This window comes from Stegostoma tigrinum, chromosome 5 (genome assembly GCF_030684315.1).
Source record: "Stegostoma tigrinum isolate sSteTig4 chromosome 5, sSteTig4.hap1, whole genome shotgun sequence".
NCBI lineage: Eukaryota > Metazoa > Chordata > Chondrichthyes > Orectolobiformes > Stegostomatidae > Stegostoma > Stegostoma tigrinum.
The window spans coordinates 114446062-114466936 of record NC_081358.1 but is presented as its reverse complement, the minus strand read 5'-3'; the positions used below and the strand labels follow the sequence as shown (position 1 = coordinate 114466936).

Below are 20875 nucleotides of genomic sequence, written 5' to 3'. Positions count from 1 at the left end.
CTAGTATCCTTTCGTGAATTAATTTTAAAGAATTTGTGGAGAATATCCTATTTACAGCTTCTGTCCATTGCACCCTTGCTATTAAGGTTCTGCTAACGTCATTTTTCTGTTTTTTTAAATAAAATTTTTGTTCTGCAATTTCAAACAACTTTTTTTAAATGACTAGTAGAAAATTCAACACAACCAATAAAACCAATTATTTCTTGTAATCTGAATTATCAAATTATCTTGTTATTTCTAGAAGGATGATGGTGAGGCAGCTGATAAATGAAAATATATTTTCAATGACTTGAGCTATTTAAAAAGTGAAAATGGGTTCTTTCTAACAAAAATGTTTTTTTAGTATTGCTTTGTGTTAAAACAAAATTCTTCAAAGTGGCTATGCAGTGCAAAAAGGACTTTTTAAAAATAAGACTTTTAAAGCCACTGAATTTCTTTTATATTTTTCTTACCTAAGCAGTGTTTTGGAAGTACAGTAGTTTCTATTATATCCTCAAAGCAAATCAATTCTATGCTAAAGCTCTCTGATGAAGGGTCTAGGCCCGATACATCAGCTTTTGTGCTTCTAAGATGCTGCTTGGCCTGCTGTGTTCATCCAGCTTCACACTTTATTATCTATGCTAAGGAATAGTTTGCTTTCAAATAATTATGTAACAATTCTTGAAGTCCGAAGATTTGAGGGTTAACAAGCGATTCCTCGGTGAGGAAATTTAATCAAGATGGATTCTGTCTGTCTCTGTCTCTGTTCATGTACTTTCTGCAGGATTATTCAAACTGATCAAGACACTATTCATCAGACCTATGTTGCCCCACCACACCCTGCACAAACTAATTTTAGTTTGTGTTACTATTGTGACATGATCTGCTTACAACAAACTGGGAATAGAAAGATTTTTGGTTTGTTGCTGATTGATGTTTGTACAGTGTTCACATCATCCAATAATGCTAATCTTGGGGAAAAAGACCTAGAATATTATTTTGAGATAGCAAGAACTGCAGATGCTGGAGTCAGAGGTAACAGTGTGGAGCAGCTGGGCAGTATCAGAGACCTGAAACATCAACTTTCCTGCTCCTGTGCTGCCTGGCCTCCTGTGTTCCTCCAGCTCAACACTGATCTAGAATATTATTTTGACTTCTTATAAACTTGTACTGCAAAATCATATTGAATTTTTTTTGAGTAGTAGCAGAGAGACAAATCAGGGATAAAGATCCAGCCAAACATCCTTGCTTGCTTGAAATTGGTTGTGAAAGCAGTCTGCTAGAATCTACTTAGTGATCACGTTGATCTAATGTTCAACATGTTTGTCATAGCTTGTGTAAATTTAGCTGTTTCATCTATCCCTACTAAAGTGGTTTGTGTTTATGTGTGTGTGTGTGTGTGTGTGTGTGTGTGGGGCGCGGCGGGGGGAGGAAGGAATGCAACAAGGATAATGAGAAAAGACACAAGTCTGAGGCCAGTACATTTGAGACCAGAAGCAAGTAGTCAAGGCAGAGAATAAGACTGACAAATTAAACTGCATTTATTTCAATGCAAGAGGCCTGACAGTAAGGTAAATGAATTCACAGCATCATTGGGACACAGGACTGGGATAACATAGTTATGAAAGAAATGTGGCTTGGAGGGGCAGAACTGGAAGCTTAATGTTCCTGGGTATAGATGCGTACAGGAAGGATAGAAGGGGTGTGGGGGGGGGGGGGGGTGCAAGAGAGGAGGGGAGTGGCATTTTTGGTTAAAGATAACATTACGATTGTATTAAGGATATTCCTTGGCAGAATGTCCAGTGAAGTTATATGGGTGGAGTTGAGAAAGAAAAAAGGGATAATCACCGTATTGGGAATGTATCATAGGTGCCCCAATGTCAGTGGAAAATTTGAGAAGATACCTCCGATAAGAGTAAGGAGGTTGTAATGGTGGGGGATTTTTAACTTTCTAAAGGTAGACTAGGACTGCTGTAGTGTAAAAAGTTGGATGGAGAGGAATTTAAGTGTGAACAAGAAAATTTTCTTATTCAGTATGTGGATGTACCTACAACAGAAGGAGCTAAACCTGATCATCTCTTGAAATGAGGCAGAGCAATTGATTGACGTGTTGTTGGGGGACCACTTTGGGGCTAGTGATCATAATTCTTCCAGTTTTCAAATAATTATGGAAAAGGATACTGCTGATTTAAAAGTTAACGTTCTAAATTGGAGTAGGGCTGGTTTTTACAACACTAGGGAAGAACCTTTGAAAGTTGATTGGGAGAGATACAAGGACAGTTAGAAAATTAGAGGCCTTCAAAAGTGAGATAATGCCAGTTCAAAGACATTGTTTCAGTTAGTGTGAAGGACAAGGCTGGTAGGTCTGGGAATGCTGGATGACTAGAGAAATTGAGACTCTGCTCAGGAAAAAGGAGGTATATGTCAGGTATAGATAGCTGGGATTGAATGAATCCTGAGAGGAGTACAAAAGTAGTAGAAGTATACTTAAGAGGGAAATCAGGATGGCAAAAATCAGGGGGATGCGAGCTATCTTTAGCAACTCGGATTAAGGAGAATTTGGAGAGATTCTACAAATACTTTAGGTGTAATAAGAGTAACCAGGGAGAGAATACCACACCCCCACCCAAAACAAAGTCACGATTTACTGTGGAGAAGGACATGAAAGCTAAGGAACTTGTGGAATTGAATATATCTTGAAAAATGTCCATACTCTAGAAGAGGAAGTGCTGGGCATCTTAAAGGTGCATAAATCCTTGGGACCTGAAAGGGATCACCAGGATCCTTGCTGAGATGTTTGTATCGTTGGCCATTGGTGAAGTTCCGGAAGTCTGGAGGTTGACAAATGTGGCATTATTATTTAAGCAATGTGGTAAAGAAAAGTCAGGGAATGATAGACTGGTGAGCCTGATGTCTGTCAGTGCTCGCTAAGTTGTTGGAGGAGGTTCTGAGGGACTGGTTTTTATATGCATTTGAAAAGGCAAGGACTGATTAGGAATAATCAACATAGGGTTTCCCCATGCACAAAGCTAAGTCTCACTAACTTGCTTGAGTTTTTCAAAGTGACAAAGATGGTTGCTGAAGGCAGAGTGGGAGACGTCCACATGGACTTAAGCAAGGTCTTTGACAAGATTCCGCATGATAGACTGGTTCGTAAAGTTCAATCGTATGGAATCTGGGGTAGCTAGCCAATTAAATACACAATTGGCCTGAAAGTAGAAGTGGAGGGTGGTGATTGAGGGTTGTTTTTCAGACTGGAGGTCTGAGACCAGTGATGTGCTACAAGGATTGGTGCTAGGTCCATTATTTCTTCATGATTTGGATGTGAAAATCAGAGGTGTGGTTAGTAAGTTTGTAGATGTCAATAAAATTGATGGTGCAGCAGACAGTGAAGGAGGTTACCTCGTGTACAACAGGATCTTAATCAAATGGGCTGAGGAATGGCAGATGGAGTTAAATTTAGATAAAAGTAAGATGTTGCATTTTGGTAAGGCAAACCAGGGCAGGACTTACATCTACACTCCAAGCTCTTTGCTAATTGTGTATAATTCCTTGAAAGTGGAGTCATGGGTAGACAGGGTGGTGATGAAGGCGTTTGGCACAATTGTCTCCATTGGTCAGTGCACTGAATATAGGAGCTGGGAGGTATTGTTGTGGCTGTATTGGATATTGGTTAGGCTGCTTTTAGAAAACTCCATTCAGTTCTGGTCTCGCTGCTTTGGAAATGTCGTGATACAGAAAAGATTTCCAAGGATGTTGCTGACATCAGAGGGTTTGAGCAATAGGGAGAGGCTGAACAGTTAAGGCTGATTTCCCTGGAGCATCAGAGGCTGACGGCTGACCTGTATAGAAGTCAAAAAACACTGATTATTGTGGAACACTGTTTTCGTTCAACTTGAGTGCTATTTTATTTAGAACCACTTTTATGTAGTGCCTTCTTGAATTGAATACCAAACAATTTTGAACAAGTTTGTTAGATAAATAGTGCTAGTAAAAAGTTTGGCCCATTATGAAAACAATATAAAACCCTTTTTGAAGGGTTGGTGTGGCAACAATGGGAATGAAATATAAGGAGAACTCCCCAGAATGCAGGATAGCCACTATTGTCAGGTATGTTGCCTGCATGTCAATAAATAAATTTAGTAAAATTGTAATAGTTAAAGTGGAATGTATTTTAAAATAGTACTCCTTTTAAACCACCTTAATGAGTTGTAAATGAAATTTTGCATCAGATCTTTCCATTGTTACAAGGAGGCATAGGAGGAAAGAAATATATTATCCAGAATATTGGTGTTTAACATTTTGTTTTCACGTTTCCCCATTTTAGAGGTCATCAGTGTGATTTTTTTTTAAAAAAACTTTAGGTCACAGTTCCTCTAAGGCTAGTTATTTTTTCTTAACAAATTTGTGATTTGCTTTTATAGCATAGTTTTCCTTTCTGTAGCCTAAATAAGAGTTCTAAACAGCACTTCTAATGTTTGTCCAGCTGAATTTAATTTTATAAACTATCCTCTCTGTATTTGCGTAATAGCATTCCACTTTTGTGCTACTGTAATGCTAATCCACTTAGTGACGTCTGTTCTACTCCCTCTCTGTCTACTGTCCTCTATATGTACTTGAAGTCTGTTGAGCTATCCTTTTGTCTCACAAAAACACTCCTCTGGCTATAAATAAGTAGAGCAAAACTGCAATGGCCTTTGTTCCTGCTGATGATCTTTAATGAATTTTGAATGCCCTCCATATTATCTTTCATGGGCCTTTTTTAAAATTAATTCATGAGATGTAGTGTCAGTGGCAAGGTTGGTATTTATTGTTAATCTCTAATTCACCTTCAAAGTGACAGTCAGTCACCCTTAACTGCGCAAGTCTGAGAGATGCAGATACTTGTACTGATAAATTTGCCAACCATTGAAAGGTTGCAAGTCAAACTAAAATATGCATTTTTGGAATACTTAACCGTAGCCTTTGCAAATGTATATGTGCTTTTTTTTGATATAAATACGGTACTCCCAATTAGGGTGATAATTAGTTATTGCGACCAAGATGATCCTGTTGGTGTTGGCAATGCAAAAGTTAATAGCTGTTTAAAATGCTTCCAGTTCGAATCAAAATGGATTTAATGGTTGACATGATCTTGACATACAGCTGGAGTGTCACTAAAATGTTAGCATTAAAAATTACTGAATCTGTTCTGTAGGCTACATGTCCTCCAACAGGTAGAAAACGCTTTACTGAACCTTCACTGCGAGCCTTGCAAGATGCTATTTTACTTGTTACAAGAGTTGGCTCCTAGTGGTAATTTTTTTTCTCCGTACATTGGTTTACTCGAACCTATTTTCATCTAAAGTGCTAGACAACATGATCCAAAATTATGTATACTACAAACTAGTTTTTTTTTGCTGGACTTCCGGAATCTAATAGAAGATCAAGCAACTTCTAGTTCTTCCCACGTCATTCTTAGTTCTCGGTTCTTGACAACAGTGCCTCTCCACCTGTCACAAACACATTTCTCTCTTCGGCACCCCACACCCACACACACAAGTTCTTGTTAAGAAGTTGAAGTCTGGATTAAAAGGGACAGCAGCATCATGTGTCAATGTTAACTGAATGACTGACAGCTAACAGTAATCATTAACTTTTTTTCAAACTTCAGGAAGGGTACATAGCTTGGCTCTTGGGGAAACCATTTTGGGATCCCTGCTTTTCTGACCTAGCCTTGAGTGTATACGGCATCATTTCAAACTGTGCTGCTGACATATCCCTTCGTATCTCTGAACTGAGGAATATGGTGGTAAAGTTGGAAGCAAATTGATTTGATGCAACAAGTGAGTGATTGTTAGTTGGAAGAAAAAACAAGCAATAATTAGGGTGCTGGAGCAAAGGAACCAGTATCTAAATGTGCACAAATTATTGAATGTATCTGGATGGGTTGAAAAAGTAGTTAAAATGCTTGCAGTTCTAGTTATTAAACTCAGAATTCAAAATCAGGCAACTTTGATTAAACAGTATAGGGTTTTCAATGCCAGAACAGATATTGAGGTACTGTCCAAGCTGTAAAATGGAGAAGAGGATTTGTTGACAATCCAAATCGTGTAAAGAAGAATAATGCTAGGGTAGATAGTTTCCCTACTGAATCCCCTCTTGTTCTGTATCTTTTCACCTCAAATTCCCATCTTGAATTGTAAAATTATTTTTGCCAGTTAAAGCCGTAGCAGTTAAATAAAGAAGCATTCATTTAATTAATTAAAAAGTGGTTAAAATTTAGAACTTCTTGTTTCCATCTATTTTGATGTGTCTTTGAATCATACCAATATAAATACAATTTTATACCTTGATTTCCTTGAAGTTGGTGTTTCAATGAGCTTGCACATTGAGGCAGAGGTCATTGGTTTGGAAGGTTATCATCAAAGCCTTTGTTGGACAGTGCACTCAAAAGAAACATTCTGCAGTGCTGGAGTACTAAGATAAAAGATGTGCAAATTAAGCAGGCCACCTTGTCCTAAATGAGTGAATTTATTGGAAACTGCAGTCCTCCAGGCAAAGTGGGTATATTCCAAAGAATAGTGTCTACCACCTTGCAGATAAAGGACATGCTTTGGTCAGTCAGCTGAGTAATTCACAGTACAATAAAGCCACAGGAATTATGATAATGGGAACTGCAGATGCTGGAGAATCCAAGATAACAAAAAGTGTGGAGCTGGATGAATGCAGCAGGCCAAGCAGCATCTCAGGAGCACAAAAGCTGACGTTTCGGGCCTAGACCCTTCATCAGAGGGGGGGATGGCGAGAGGGAACTGGAATAAATAGGGAGAGGTGGACTGAAGATGGAGAGAAAACAAGATAGGTAGAGAGGAGAGTATAGGTGGGGAGGTAGGGAGGGGATAGGTCAGTCCAGGGAAGATGGACAGGACAAGGAGGCAGAATGAGGTGGTAGGTAGGAAATGGAGGTGTGGCTTGACGTGGGAGGAAGAACAGGTTAGGGAAGCAGAGACAGGCTGGGCTGGTTTTGGGATGCAGTAGGGGAAGGGGAGATTTTGAAGCTTGTGAAGTCCACGTTAATACCATTGGGCTGCAGGGTTCCCAAGCGGAATATGAGTTGCTGTTCCTGCAACCTTCGGGTGGCATCATTGTGGCACTGCAGGAGGCCCGTGATGGACATGTCGTCTGAGGAATGGGAGGGGGAGTTGAAATGGTTCGCGACGGGGGGGTGCTGTTGTTTGTTGCGAACCGAGCGAAGGTGTTCTGCAAAGTGGTCCCCAAGCCTCCGCTTGGTTTCCCCAATGTAGAGGAAGCCACACTGGGTGCAATGGATACAATATACCACATTGGCAGATGTGCAGATGAACATCTGTTTGATATGGAAGGTCATCCAGGGGCCTGGGATGGGGGTGAGGGAGGTGGCGTGGGGGCAAGTGTGGCACTTCCTGCGGTTGCAGGGGAAGGTGCCGGATGTGGTGGGGTTGGGAGGGGAGTGTGGAGCAGACAAGGGAGTCGCGGAGAGAGTGGTCTCTCTGGAAGGCAGACACCTGTATTCCTCATGCAGATGGCCTCAAGGCCCGCCGCGTCTTCCTGTCCCGCAGGCCCGACACATCCCCTTCCATCGACACCCTCATCCGCCTAGCCGAACTCGTCCTCACCCTCAACAACTTCTCTTGAGTCCTCCCACTTCCTACAAAGGGGGTGGCCATGGGTACCCACGTAGGCCCAAGCTATGCCTGCCTCTTTGTGGGTTACGTGGAACAGTCCCTCTTCCACACCTACACAGGCCCCAAACCCCACCTCTTCCTCCGTTACATTGATGACTGTATCGGCGCTGCCTGTTGCTCCCCAGAGGAGCTCGAACAGTTCATCCACTTCACCAACACCTTCCACCCCAACCTCGAGTTCACCTGGGCCATCTCCAACACATCCCTCACCTTCCTGGACTTCTCAGTCTCCATCTCGGGTCACCAGCTAGAAACTGATGTCCATTTCAAGCCCACTGACTCCCACAGCTACCTAGAATACTCCTCCACCCACCCACCCTCCTGCAAAAACTCCATCCCCTATTCCCAATTCCTCTGCCTCCCGCCACATCTGCTCCCAGGATGAGGCATTCCACTCCCATACATCCCAGATGTCCACGTTCTTCCAGGACCGCAACCCCCCCCCCCCCCACAGTGGTCAAGAACGCCCTTGACCGCGTCTCCCGCAAAACAACACATCCCTCACACCCCGCCCCTACGACAGCCACCCCCAGAGGATCCCCCTCGTCCTCACATACCACCCCACCAACCTCCGGATACAACGTATCATCCTCCGACACTTCCGCCATCTACAAGCCAACCCCACCACCCAAGCCATTTTTCCATCCCCACCCTTGTCTGCCTTCCGGAAAGACCACTCTCTCCGCGACTCCCTTATCCGCTCCACACTCCCCTCCACCCCCACCACACCTGGCACCTTCCCCTGCAACCGCAGGAAGAGCCACACTTGCCCCCACACCACCTCCCTCACCCCCATCCCAGGGCGCAGGATGACCTTCCATATCAAACAGATGTTCACCTGCACATCTGCCAATGTGGTATATTGTATCCATTGCACCTGGTGTGGCTTCCTCTACATTGGGGAAACCAAGTGGGGGCTTGGGGACTGCTTTGCAGAACACCTCCGCTCGGTTCGCAACAAACAACTGCAACTCCCAGTCGCGAACCGTTTCAACTCCCCCTCCCATTCCTCAGACGACATGTCCATCATGGGCCTCCTGCAGTGCCACAATGATGCCACCCGAAGGCTGCAGGAACAGCAACTCACATTCCGCTTGGGAACCCTGTAGCCCAATGGTATCAATGTGGACTTCACAAGCTTCAAAATCTCCCCTTCCCCTACTGCATCCCAAAACCAGCCCAGCCTGTTTCTGCCTCCCTAACCTGTTCTTCCTCTCACCCATCCCTTCCTCCCACCTCAAGCCGCACCTCCATTTCCTGCCTCCTTGACCTGTCCGTCTTCCCTGGACTGACCTATCCCCTCCCTACCTCCCCACCTATACTCTCCTCTCCACCTAGCTTCTTTTCTCTCCATCTTCGGTCTGCCTCTCCCTACTTATTCCAGTTCCCTCTCCCCGTCCCCCCCCTCTGATGAATGGTCTAGGCCCAAAACGTCAGCTTTTGTGCTCCTGAGATGCTGCTTGGCCTGCTGCGTTCATCCAGCTCCACACTTTGTTATCACAGGATTTATGAGGCTGGTTCAGTCACTTTACTAGTCTGTGATTATTTCTAGAATGTTACTGACGGGATATTCAGTAATGGCAATGCAGCTGAATATCAGGGGAGATGGTTAGATTTGAAATTATTGTGGCTTGACCCTTGTTAAGTGTGATATACTTGCTGTCTTTCTACCTAAGTCATTGTCTTATTCCTATTTTGCCCCACACTAGCATGTATTGCTTCATTGTGTGAGCAACCTGAATAGAACAACAGTCCACTGCTAACCTTCACTCCAACTTATTCACCATGCTGACTAGGTATCCTAAATTAATCGAGACCTAGTTGCCAGCATTTGGTCTATATTTCTCTTAAACTGTTCCTATTTACGTACCCATCCAGATGCTTTTTAAGTGATGTAATTGTATCAGCATCCACCACTTCAAGCACTGAGTGCATACACCTCTTTCTCCCCCTGCCCCTGCCCCGTGCAAAAGTTGCCCTTTAGGTCCCTTTCAAATGTTTACCCTCTCACTTCAAACCTATGCACTCTAGTTTTCGACTGCCATATCCTCGGGGGGAAAAAGACCATGGCTAGTCACCTTATTAACACCTCTCATGATTTTAGAAACTTCTAAAAATCACCCCTCGGCCTCAAACACTCCAGGGAAAACAGCCCCTGCCTATTCAGCCTCTGTCTAGCTCAAACCTTTCATCCTTGTAAATCTTTTCCACGCCCTTTCAAGTTTAACAACATATAGTAGTGGCCTAATCAATGTCCCGTACACCGTTGGCAAGCTTACCGAATGTCGATAGCAATAACTGCAAATACTGGAGTCAGAGTCAATACAGTTGTGGAACTTGAGGAACACGGCAGGTCAGGTAACATCATGGGAGCAGAAAAGTCAACTTTCTGATTTACACCCTTCTTCACTACCCTTTCTACCTATGATTCCACCTTCAAAGGAATTACAAACCTACACCAAGGTCTCTTCGTTCAGCAACACTCCCTTAGGCCCTTCCGTGAAGTGTACAAGTCCTGCCCCGATTTGTTAACAAAATGCAACATCTCTCATTTTTCTAAATTAAATTCCATCTCCACTCTTCAGCTCAATTGATTAAGATCCTCTGAAATAACCTTCTTCATGTCCAGTACATCACTGACTTTGGTGTCAATTGTAAACTTGCTAACCATTCCTCTTAAATAAATTATTTGGAATGTGAATATAAATGACAAAAAGTAGGGAGCCCAGCACCGATCTTCATGGCACACCACTGGTCAAGCAATCCTCCGCCACCGCTCTGTCTCTTATCTCCAAGCCAATTTTGTAGCCAAATGGCTAGGTCTCCCTGGATTCCATGTGATTGAACCTTGCTAAATTGTCTACCATTTGGAAAATGGTCACACACCATGCTGAAGTCCACGTAGACAATGTCCTTTGCTCTGCCTTCAAACTTCTTTGTCACTTCAAAAAATGCAACCAAAGTTAGTGAGACATTGCTTCTCACACACAAAGCCATATTGACTATTCTTAATCAATCCATGCCTTTCCAATTGCATATAAATCTTGTCCCTTGGAATCCCCTCCAAAAACTTGCCCACCTCTGACTTGGGCTCACTGGTTTATAGTTCCCTGGCTTTTCCTTACTGCCTTTCTTAAATAATAGCACCACATTAGCCACCCTCCAGTCTTCTGATGCCAAGGCTATCAGTGATACAAATATCTCAGCAAGGGCCCCAGCAATGGCTTCCCTAGTTTCTCAAAGTTCTGTGATACACCTAATCACGTCCTGAGGATTTATCCACCTATGTGGAACTTTAGTTTAAACCAAGTGCTTTAAATTAGAAAAAGACAGGGAATATTTATTTAGGAAGAAATGTTTGAAATAAACTGCCCTGGAAGAAGGGCAGACTTGGGTGACTAAACTTTGTGGTTTGAGTGTGAATGAGGAAATAAAGTCAGTTAAAACAGCACCATATGAAAACCAGGAGATTCATGTTTTATGGTGAAATGAAAACTTTTATATACATTTATAATGTGCACACAATGAGATCTACACAAGTTCAATACATAACTGATCTTGTAGATAAATGTCGCTGGTTAAAGGCCTGGTTGAATTCCAAAACCTGGTCCCTTGGGTGGTTCTAATAGTGAAGTTAAACCTTTAGCAGGCTCACAAGAAAAACGTCCGCTCCTAGAAAAAAATAAACAGTATAACACATATATAAAAATTTTTTTTACTTTATCACTTAATTGACTGAAGACAGTTTAAGGTCACTTTTGTTTATTCATTCACGGGGTGTCAGTGTTGCTGGCTAGGCAGCATTTATTGCTCAGAGGGCAGTTAGGAGTCATCCCCATAACCCATGTTTCTCCTACTGCTGGTAGTGGAAATTTTCCGATGTAAAAAGTTCCTGCAATTTTTCCTCAATTTTACAACAACAACAACAACTTTTAACTTGGAAAAATATCCTAAGGAATCTAGACAAAATCTGACAGAGCCAAGCATGGCGCTATCAAGTAACCAGAATTTGCCAGTGAGGTTTTTTTTTAAAGAAGCATCTTAAAGGTGGTAGAGAAGTAGATATTTTGGGAGGGGAATTCAGGAACTTAAGGTGTAGTTGGCAGTTTCAAATCAGGACATGTAAAAGGTCACAATTGCAAGAGGGTGGGTTGTTCGGTGGCTAGAAGAACAGCAGAAGCTATGAATGATCTGAAATAGAGGATGAGAATTTCAAAGTTGATACCAAACCAAAAGCCAGTATAAGTTAGCGAGCATAAGAGTGATAACTGAACAGGACCTGATGAGAGTGAGGATACAGGGTTCTGGATGAGATTTAAATTTAACAAATAGTAGGCTGAGTAGGACAGCACAAAAATAGTCACAGTCAGACAATGTCATGGATAAGGAGTTCAGTAGATATGAAAATAGAGGTGGAAATAGACAATTTTGGTGTCAGAATAGATGTGATGTTGGATGCTAGTCTTAAGCTCAAGAACAAGTTACCAGTTCAACCTCAGCCATTTAACAGGGAGAAGAATGTAGTGAGGGATTAGAGTTGATGGTAGGAAGTAAAGACTATTGCTTCAATCTTCTCAGTATTATGAAAAAATGTATGCTGAGACTGTACTACTTGTTAGACAAGTAGTGAGACCGTAAGATCAATGGAAGGGTCAGGAGAAATAGTGAGTTGGTAGGTGTGGATTCAGGTGAGGACTTTATCTGTCACGGAGCATATAAATAAGAAACGGGAAAGGTTAAAAGTGTGGCTGGTGGGATTCACAGACAACATGAATTTAAACAGCACAGATGTGGGTAGCTTTCAATTTTCTCTAATCTTCATATGGTGGGGGAAAGCCAGAGAAATGTTCAAACAGGGGACTGCAGGAAGGGAGGGAAGCAGCAGAGACAGTTGAATGGATGGTCATGGTCTTGGTGATAGAGAAACTGTTTGCACGTACTATTAATGAGAGGGCAGTAGATGAAGTATAAGAAGTTTGTACCAAAGCAGAGAAGCTAAGCACTATTTAGCTTCTAGCTTTCAGCAGCTGGTTAGCATGTTTTTCCATGAAAGAAAATTAATAAGAAAACTACTTTTTAAGAAGGCCCAAGAACACCACCTTACACTATTAAGATTCTTATTAACTGTTAGCTCAGTTTTGGAATTCAATACTGTAAGTGTTTGAAGAATGATCTGAATGTAAGCACGTGCTTGATAATGCTACCTAATGCTGAATATGAGCATGCCAGTGCTGTTTACATTTAATTTGCTATTGGAAAGACAATCCTGGCCATCACATACAATGGGCAATTTGACTTGTGTCCACATTATGCGGTGAGGCAGATACTCTTAAGATCTGCTTATTATTTACATAATTAAATATTACAGAAAATTTAACTGAGATTCGAGCAAAAGTGTGCTTCAAATACTGTGAATAAAACTTACTGCCCGGTTAACTACTATCCAAGCTCATCCAGCAGTTTATGCAGACCTAGAGTGAGGATTAGACTAATTTACATAAACACTTTTATATTTAGAAAAATATGAAACTTGACCCAAATTTTTAAAGTAACCAATGGCAATTAAGTAAAATAGCTGTCAGGTCACTGTTCTGCAGCTGCCTGTCCTAAATTCCAAAAATCACAACAAAGAAGGTTGCTTAACGTAACTTTAACACACACGTATGGCAACGAAACAAAACCGATATAGCCACTTTTTGGCTGTTACTGATCCAATTTTTTTTTTAAAAATTGAGACTCAATTACCAACATTTAGATTAATTATATGATTAGTAACAGGAAAAAGAATCTTCATGGAACCTGTAACAATTATTTTTCTCAGGGTCAAGAGAATTTTAAAGATCCTTTGTAACAAGATCAGAGACAGAGGCTGTCTCTTCTCCCTGCCACCCCCAGAAAACATACATACTGCAAAGGCAGCATACATGAAGAATAGCAGCAGTAACCACCACCTCACAAAAAGGTGAATGTTACTTGTCCAGACTAATACTTGAAATAATCACCAAAAATTTCACACTCCATGATATCCAAATGTGAAATGAGCCCAGCTTGTCCAACCTTCCTTTTGAGAGACAGTACAATAGTACAAGATAATAAAATGTGAGGCTGGATGAACACAGCAGGCCAAGCAGCATCTCAGGAGCACAAAAGCTGACGTTTCGAGCCTAGACCCTTCATCAGAGAGGGGGATGGGGAGAGGGAACTGGAATAAATAGGGAGAGAGGGGGAGGCGGACCGAAGATGGAGAGTAAAGAAGATAGGTGGAGAGAGTGTAGGTAGGGAGGGGATAGGTCAGTCCAGGGAAGACGGACAGGTCAAGGAGGTGGGATGAGGTTAGTAGGTAGCTGGGGGTGCGGCTTGGAGTGGGAGGAAGGGATGGGTGAGAGGAAGAACCGGTTAGGGAGGCAGAGACAGGTTGGACTGGTTTTGGGATGCAGTGGGTGGGAGGGGGAAGAGCTGGGCTGGTTGTGTGGTGCAGTGGGGGGAGGGGACGAACTGGGCTGGTTTAGGGATGCAGTAGGGGAAGGGGAGATTTTGAAACTGGTGAAGTCAGCATTGATACCATATGGCTGCAGGGTTCCCAGGCGGAATATGAGTTGCTGTTCCTGCAACCTTCGGGTGGCATCATTGTGGCACTGCAGGAGGCCCATGATGGACATGTCATCAAGAGAATGGGAGGGGGAGTGGAAATGGTTTGCGACTGGGAGGTGCAGTTGTTTGTTGCGAACTGAGCGGAGGTGTTCTGCAAAGCGGTCCCCAAGCCTCCGCTTGGTTTCCCCAATGTAGAGGAAGCCGCCCCAGGTACAGTGGATGCAGTATATCACATTGGCAGATGTGCAGGTGAACCTCTGCTTAATGTGGAATGTCATCTTGGGGCCTGGGATGGGGGTGAGGGAGGAGGTGTGGGGACAGGTGTAGCATTTCCTGCGGTTGCAGGGGAAGGTGCCGGGTGTGGTGGGGTTGGAGGGCAGTGTGGAGCGAACAAGGGAGTCACGGAGAGAGTGGTCTCTCCGGAAAGCTGACAGGGGAGGGGATGTTGGGGTCTCACCTCTCCACCCCTCTCACCCACTCCAACCTCTCCCCCGCAGAACGGGCAGCCCTCCGCTCCAACCCCAACCTCACCATCAAACCCACAGACAAGGGTGGCGCAGTGGTAGTATGGCGCACTGACCTCTACATCGCAGAGGCCAGACGCCAACTCTCCGACACCACCTCCTACCGCCTCCTCGATCGTGACCCCACACCCGAGCACCAAACCATCATCTCCTACACCATTCACGACCTCATCACCAAAGGGGACCTCCCACCCACAGCCTCCAACCTCATTGTTCCCCAACCCCGCATGGCCCGTTTCTATCTCCTTCCCAAAATCCACAAACCTGCCTGCCCTGGTCGACCCATCGTCTCAGCCTGCTCCTGCCCCACCGAACTCATCTCCACCTATCTGGACTCCATTTTCTCCCCTTTGGTCCAGGAACTCCCCACCTACGTCCGTGACACCACCCACGCCCTCCACCTCCTCCAGGACTTCCAATTCCCTGGCCCCCAACACCTCATATTCACCACGGACGTCCAGTCCCTGTACACCTGCATTCCGCATGGAGATGGCCTCAAGGCATTATCCTCCGACACTTCCGCCATTTACAATCCGACCCCACCACCCAAGACATTTTTCCATCCCCATATGGTATCAATGTTGACTTCACCAGTTTCAAAATCTCCCTTTCCCCTACTGCATCCAGCCCAGTTCGTCCCCTCCCCCCACTGCACCACACAACCAGCCCAGCTCTTCCCCTCCACCCACTGCATCCCAAAACCAGTCCAACCTGTCTCTGCCTCCCTAACCGGTTCTTCCTCTCACCCATCCCTTCCTCCCACCCCAAGCCGCACCCCCAGCTACCTACTAACCTCATCCCACCTCCTTGACCTGTCCGTCTTCCCTGGACTGACCTATCCCCTCCCTACCTCCCCACCTACACTCTCTCCACCTATCTTCTTTACTCTCCATCTTCGGTCCGCCTCCCCCTCTCTCCCTATTTATTCCAGTTCCCTCTCCCCATCCCCCTCTCTGATGAAGGGTCTAGGCCCGAAACGTCAGCTTTTGTGCTCCTGAGATGCTGCTTGGCCTGCTGTGTTCATCCAGCCTCACATTTTATTATCTTGGAATTCTCCAGCATCTGCAGTTCCCATTATCTCCAGTACAATAGTACAGCTTTGAGGGGAGCACAAGAGCAGAGGGACCTAGAGGGTCACATGCATGATTCTCTGAAGGTGGCCAGGCAAGTTGAAACAGTTATTAAGAAGGCTTATAGGATCCTTGGCTTCAATAAATAGAGGCACTGGGTATAAAAGCAAGGAAGTGATGCAACACCTCTACCAATCTTGCGTAGACCACATTTGGATAATTCTATTCAGTTCTGGGAGCATAGAAGATTAAGAACACCTTTATTGAGGTGTTCAAAAATATGAACAATTTCAACAGGTAAAGAAGTTTCCACTAGTTGGTCCGTCAGTAACTAAGGGTTACTCAGTTGTTAGTATTTGGAATGTATTGCACGCAAATAGCGGAGGTGGATTCCATATGAGGTTTCAAAAGTGAGCTAAATATGTATATAATGAATTTACAGGGCAACTGAGATGGGGCTGGAGAATGGCATTAGCCAAGAAGCTCTTCTGGGAGTTGGTACAAATGATGGGTTGAATGGCCTCCTGTACTGTATAATTCTATTATTGTGCAAAAAAAGCCTTTGTACATGACCCAATGTTAATTGAAGATAAATGTACAGAATTCACAATTATATTTATAGTTTTAACATTACATACTGGATGGTGGAATTCAAATTAATTTACATTCCAGTGAGCATTTGTTTTTGACAGGTGAAGGTTTAAAAATCCTAGCATTCATTATTGTTATGCATAAAGCAATTTTGTTTTTCTCTAATGTTCCAAACATTTTTTTTGAATAAGAAAACACATTGAACTTTACAGCATAACTCATTGAATTCTATACCTTGGTCCAGGTTTGGGAATTTTGCCAGCTTTTAATTCATCAATTATTTCTTCCATATCTTTTGCTGTTAAATCTTCCTGTAATACAAATATAACATTACAATTGTAACATCATAACATATACCTGAATTTTTCTTCACAGTCATATAAATGCATATGTATTGTAAGTAACTGTAGCACCTCCTCATTATTGTTCAATAAAAAGAATAGATAGTACATCTACTGTCGTACCAAATTAACAATCCTAAATGCCAAGGTTCAATTACAGTTCAGTGTCAGCCAGGGTTCCAGATCACTGATCTTGTACTGAATTGACACGAGTAGCACTTATGCTTAGCAGCTGGATGAATCATGAGACTGCAGTCCAGAAGATGATAAGAAAGGAGTAAATATTGACAAACATAATACGTCTAATTCACTGACTTATAAGCATTGCCAGGTTGACTGAAATGCAACTGAGTAGGTCTTTTCTCACAGGATCCTTTTGGGTCATTGTCAATGAATTTCTTGTGGTGTGACCACAGGACATAGGAGCAGAAGTTAGTCATTCAGCTCACCTGAGTCTGTTCCATCTGTGTGATCATGCTGATGTGCTCGCCTTCAACACGACCATCACCACCCCCCCCCCCCACCCCACCCTTTCCCTGTTACCCTGGATTCCGTCAGTGGATTTAAAAATCTGCATCCTTTTTAAATATATTTAGTAGCCCAGCCCCAACAGCCCTCTGTAGTATATAGATTCACAACCTTCAGAAGAAATTCCTACTCTGATCTAAAAACGTGTGAACCCTTCTTCAGAGATTATGCCCTCTGATTCTAGATTCTCCCACAAAGGAAAACAATCTTTGTGTCTGTCCTAGATAATAAAATGTGAGGCTGGATGAACACAGCAGGCCAAGCAGCATCTCAGGAGCACAAAAGCTGACGTTTCGGGCCTAGACCCTTGTGTCTGTCCTGTCAAGTTCTGTAAGAATCTTGTATGTTTCAATAAAGTTGCCTCATTCTTCTTTATTTCAACCAGTAAAGACCCACTTTCCATTATATGGTCCTTCCATACCTGGTATCAGCCTAGTGAACCTTCTCGCGATTGCCTCCAATGCCAGAATATCTTGGATAAGGAGCTCATCACATTTTCCAGGTGTGGTCTGACTAATGTTTTGCATAAATTTAGCAAAACTACCCTACATTTGTACTCCATTCCCTTTGAAATAAAGGCCCGTGAGCCTTATTCAGCTGCTGTTTTTGGGCTAGGCTGGTGGAGATAATAGACTGGATTAGTCAAATGGTTGCTCCACTAATAGTCAGCTCCCAGCATGGTGAAAATGTACCTCTAACTTGGACAATGTCTTGTCAAGTACGCACATCAGTCTGCATCAGTCTCAGCTGTTCATTTCAACTGGATTATATACTAGCCTATCAACTCTTTCGGTGTTTGCTTTTCCAATTTGGAGATAGAACAGTGATCAAGGCTGAAGAATTCCTCTTTGACTTTGTCCGTTGCTTCGAGAGTTGAATTTTTTGAACAGGAAGCACCGAGAGTCCACAGTTCCTGGTCTACCCCTAAATCCATTATAACCAGCACTTTCAAGGTTATTTTTGGGTTTCCCTACCAGGGAACTTCAAGCCTCATTCAATGAGAATGATAAGGAGATTCATGAGGTAGTAACTTGCAAGTGCAAGGCTTTTCTGAACTGGAAGTATCACTAAAGCTCAACGGAAAGAAAACCGGTCTCCAGACAAATGAAGACTGAGGTGCTACAAATAGGCTGTAACTTAAAAAGCAGATGTGGGTGAAAAAGAGGGCAGAAAGTCCAGCAACCGGCCAACAGCCAAAATGTGCAATGATTTAGTGGGATTGGGTAGTGTACTGACAGAGACAGGTTGACAGACAGGAAACAAATAGGAATAAACAAGACTTTTTTTAAATGGTGGATAGTGACCACTAGGGTACTGTAGAGATCAGTGTTTACATCCCAGCTATTCACAATTTATATTAATGATTTAGATGAGGGAACTAAATGTAATGTCTTCAAATTTGAAGACGACACAAAGCTGGGTGGGAGGGTGAGCTATGATGAGGATGCAGAGATGCTTCACGGTGAATGAGCAAAAACATGGCAGATGGAGTAAAATATAGGATAAATGAAATAATCCAAATGATGTTACAGGAGGGCAGATTATACTGAATGGCTCTCAATTGAGAGGTAGCAATATGCAACGAGACCTGGCTGATCTCATACACCAGTCGCGAAAAGTAAATATGCATGCATAGCAAGTGGTGAAGAAAGCAAATGGTATGTTGGCATTTGAAGCAAGAAGATTAGTGTACATGAGCAGGGATGTCTTGCTGCCATTACCTTGGTGAGATCAGACCTGGAATAATGTGTGCAGTTTTGGTCTTATGAGGATGGAGGTCCTTGCTATAGGAACAGGGGAGTGAAGGTTTGTCAGACTGATTCTTGGGACGGTAGGAGTGACATATGAAGATTGGTTGAACGAGTTACGAATATATTCACTGGAGTTCAGAAGCATAAGGCAAAGGGGTGCAGGATCTCAGAAACCTGAAAACTCTTGCTGGACTAAACAGGGTAAATACAGACAGGATGATCCCAATGGCAGGGGAGTCGAGATCTAGGGATCACAATCTAAGGATGCGGGGTAAACCACTTAAGACTGAGACAAGAAAAAATTTGTTCACCCAGAGATTGGTGAGCCTGGGGAATTCAATTTCACAGAATACAATTGAAGCTAAAACATTGTATGATTTTGAGAAGGAGTTATAGTTCTTGGGGCTAAAGGAATCCAACAGTATAAGGAGAAAGTAAGAACTGGGCACTGAGTTGGATCAGGGTAGAATAGACTCAAAGGGTGCGACAGGCATATTCCTGCTCCTGTTTTTGGTCTTGACAGGCCAAGCACCTATCCCATTCACAGCAAAGAAGAGAATAGGACCCAACAATGACAAAGAGGCAACAAGTGTTTGACAGAATTAATGTTTTGTGGATGTCCTCAACTGAGAGTTATTTGAGAGTGCCCTCAACCATGTCCCACAGAATACTACCCTCCATCACTTTAAGTACAAACCCATCCTGATGCAAGGTTGAATAAGCCACCTAAAAGCTGAGAACCAACAAAGCCAACGTGCAAACTGCACCCCCATCAAAACACTAAAATACAGCAGGCTAGTTTGCTAGCTGTGTGTATATTGCCTCATCTTGACAGATGAGAGCATGTTGGGGGATGTGAGATGCCATAATTATGAATAGGATTAATTGTGGCAGTTAGAGGAGTAGGCCTCCTGCCAGCCACAGGAAAGGTTATTACGAGAATCCTCCTCAATTGGCTCCTCCTATTGTCACAATGTAAGTCTAATCCATCAAGTGACTCTATCTTCACAGCAAGACAAGTGCTAAGAGTAGCAGCAGTCTCCTTTTAGAGAGGTTTCCTCATCCTCCTCCAATTTGGCTACCTCAATCTGCTGCACAACAGCAAGCAATGATCCTCACCAATGGATCCTCCATAGACACCATGAGTACAAAATGAAGTCAAGCAAGGCTGCATCATTTCAGGGTACTCTTTTCAATCTTCCTTAACATAAAGCCTCCACTCGGAGGTGATTTATAGGACAAGTGGAAAACTGTTTGAACTGCATCACCTCCAGTCCAGAACAGACTTTCCCAACCTTTCTTGTTGAATTGCAATATGCACATAACTCAGAGCCCAGGCTTTAATATATTCATGATGCATTCACAGAGGTGAGAGAGAATGGGACTTTGGCTAAGTATCTGGAAGACAGAGGTCATTTCCCAACCTGCTCTGGATGTCCAACACAAGACCCTATCTTTTGGAAACCTCTTCTAGTGAGGGCACCTCACCAAGCTTATAGATATTTCTGCCAGGGGCTCCACAATATCTTCACCAACTTTTCACACCATCCTGGGATACTGTACACTTGGTCAGGTCTCAGAGTTTTATGCACCTATATATTTTCTAAGACTTCGTCTTCTGTAATGTGAACTGTTGTAACTTACTTTCTGATAAGGGGCCTAGCAGGGATGGCAGTGCAGGTAGAGGAATGTTCCTCCTGCATGATAGGAGGTGAGGTGTCCCATCCAAATACATCTGCAGGAAGTGCACCCAACTCTTGCTCCTCCAAGACCGCGTTAGGGAACTGGAGGGGG

At 43.3% G+C, this 20875-nt stretch overlaps 2 protein-coding genes across 4 annotated transcripts in view; one reads left to right on the top strand and one right to left on the bottom strand.

Annotated features, from left to right (window-relative positions):
* acss2l (acyl-CoA synthetase short chain family member 2 like) overlaps nucleotides 1-20875 on the top strand; it is a 133036-nt gene that overhangs the window by 2898 nt on the left and 109263 nt on the right. The window lies entirely within an intron of this gene.
* Nucleotides 1503-20875, bottom strand: part of ndufv2 (NADH:ubiquinone oxidoreductase core subunit V2) — a 54956-nt gene continuing 35583 nt past the window's right edge. The window contains exons 7-9 of one of the 2 annotated variants that reach the window (XM_059646229.1): nucleotides 16696-16772; nucleotides 11239-11357; nucleotides 1503-3821 (exon numbers count right to left, since the gene is read on the bottom strand). In XM_059646229.1, the coding sequence (XP_059502212.1) occupies nucleotides 11264-11357; nucleotides 16696-16772 (171 nt within the window). In that variant the 3' untranslated portion in view covers nucleotides 1503-3821; nucleotides 11239-11263. Of the gene's footprint in view, nucleotides 3822-11141; nucleotides 11358-16695; nucleotides 16773-20875 lie in introns of those variants that run through there. The other variant, XM_059646228.1, reaches the window with a different exon arrangement.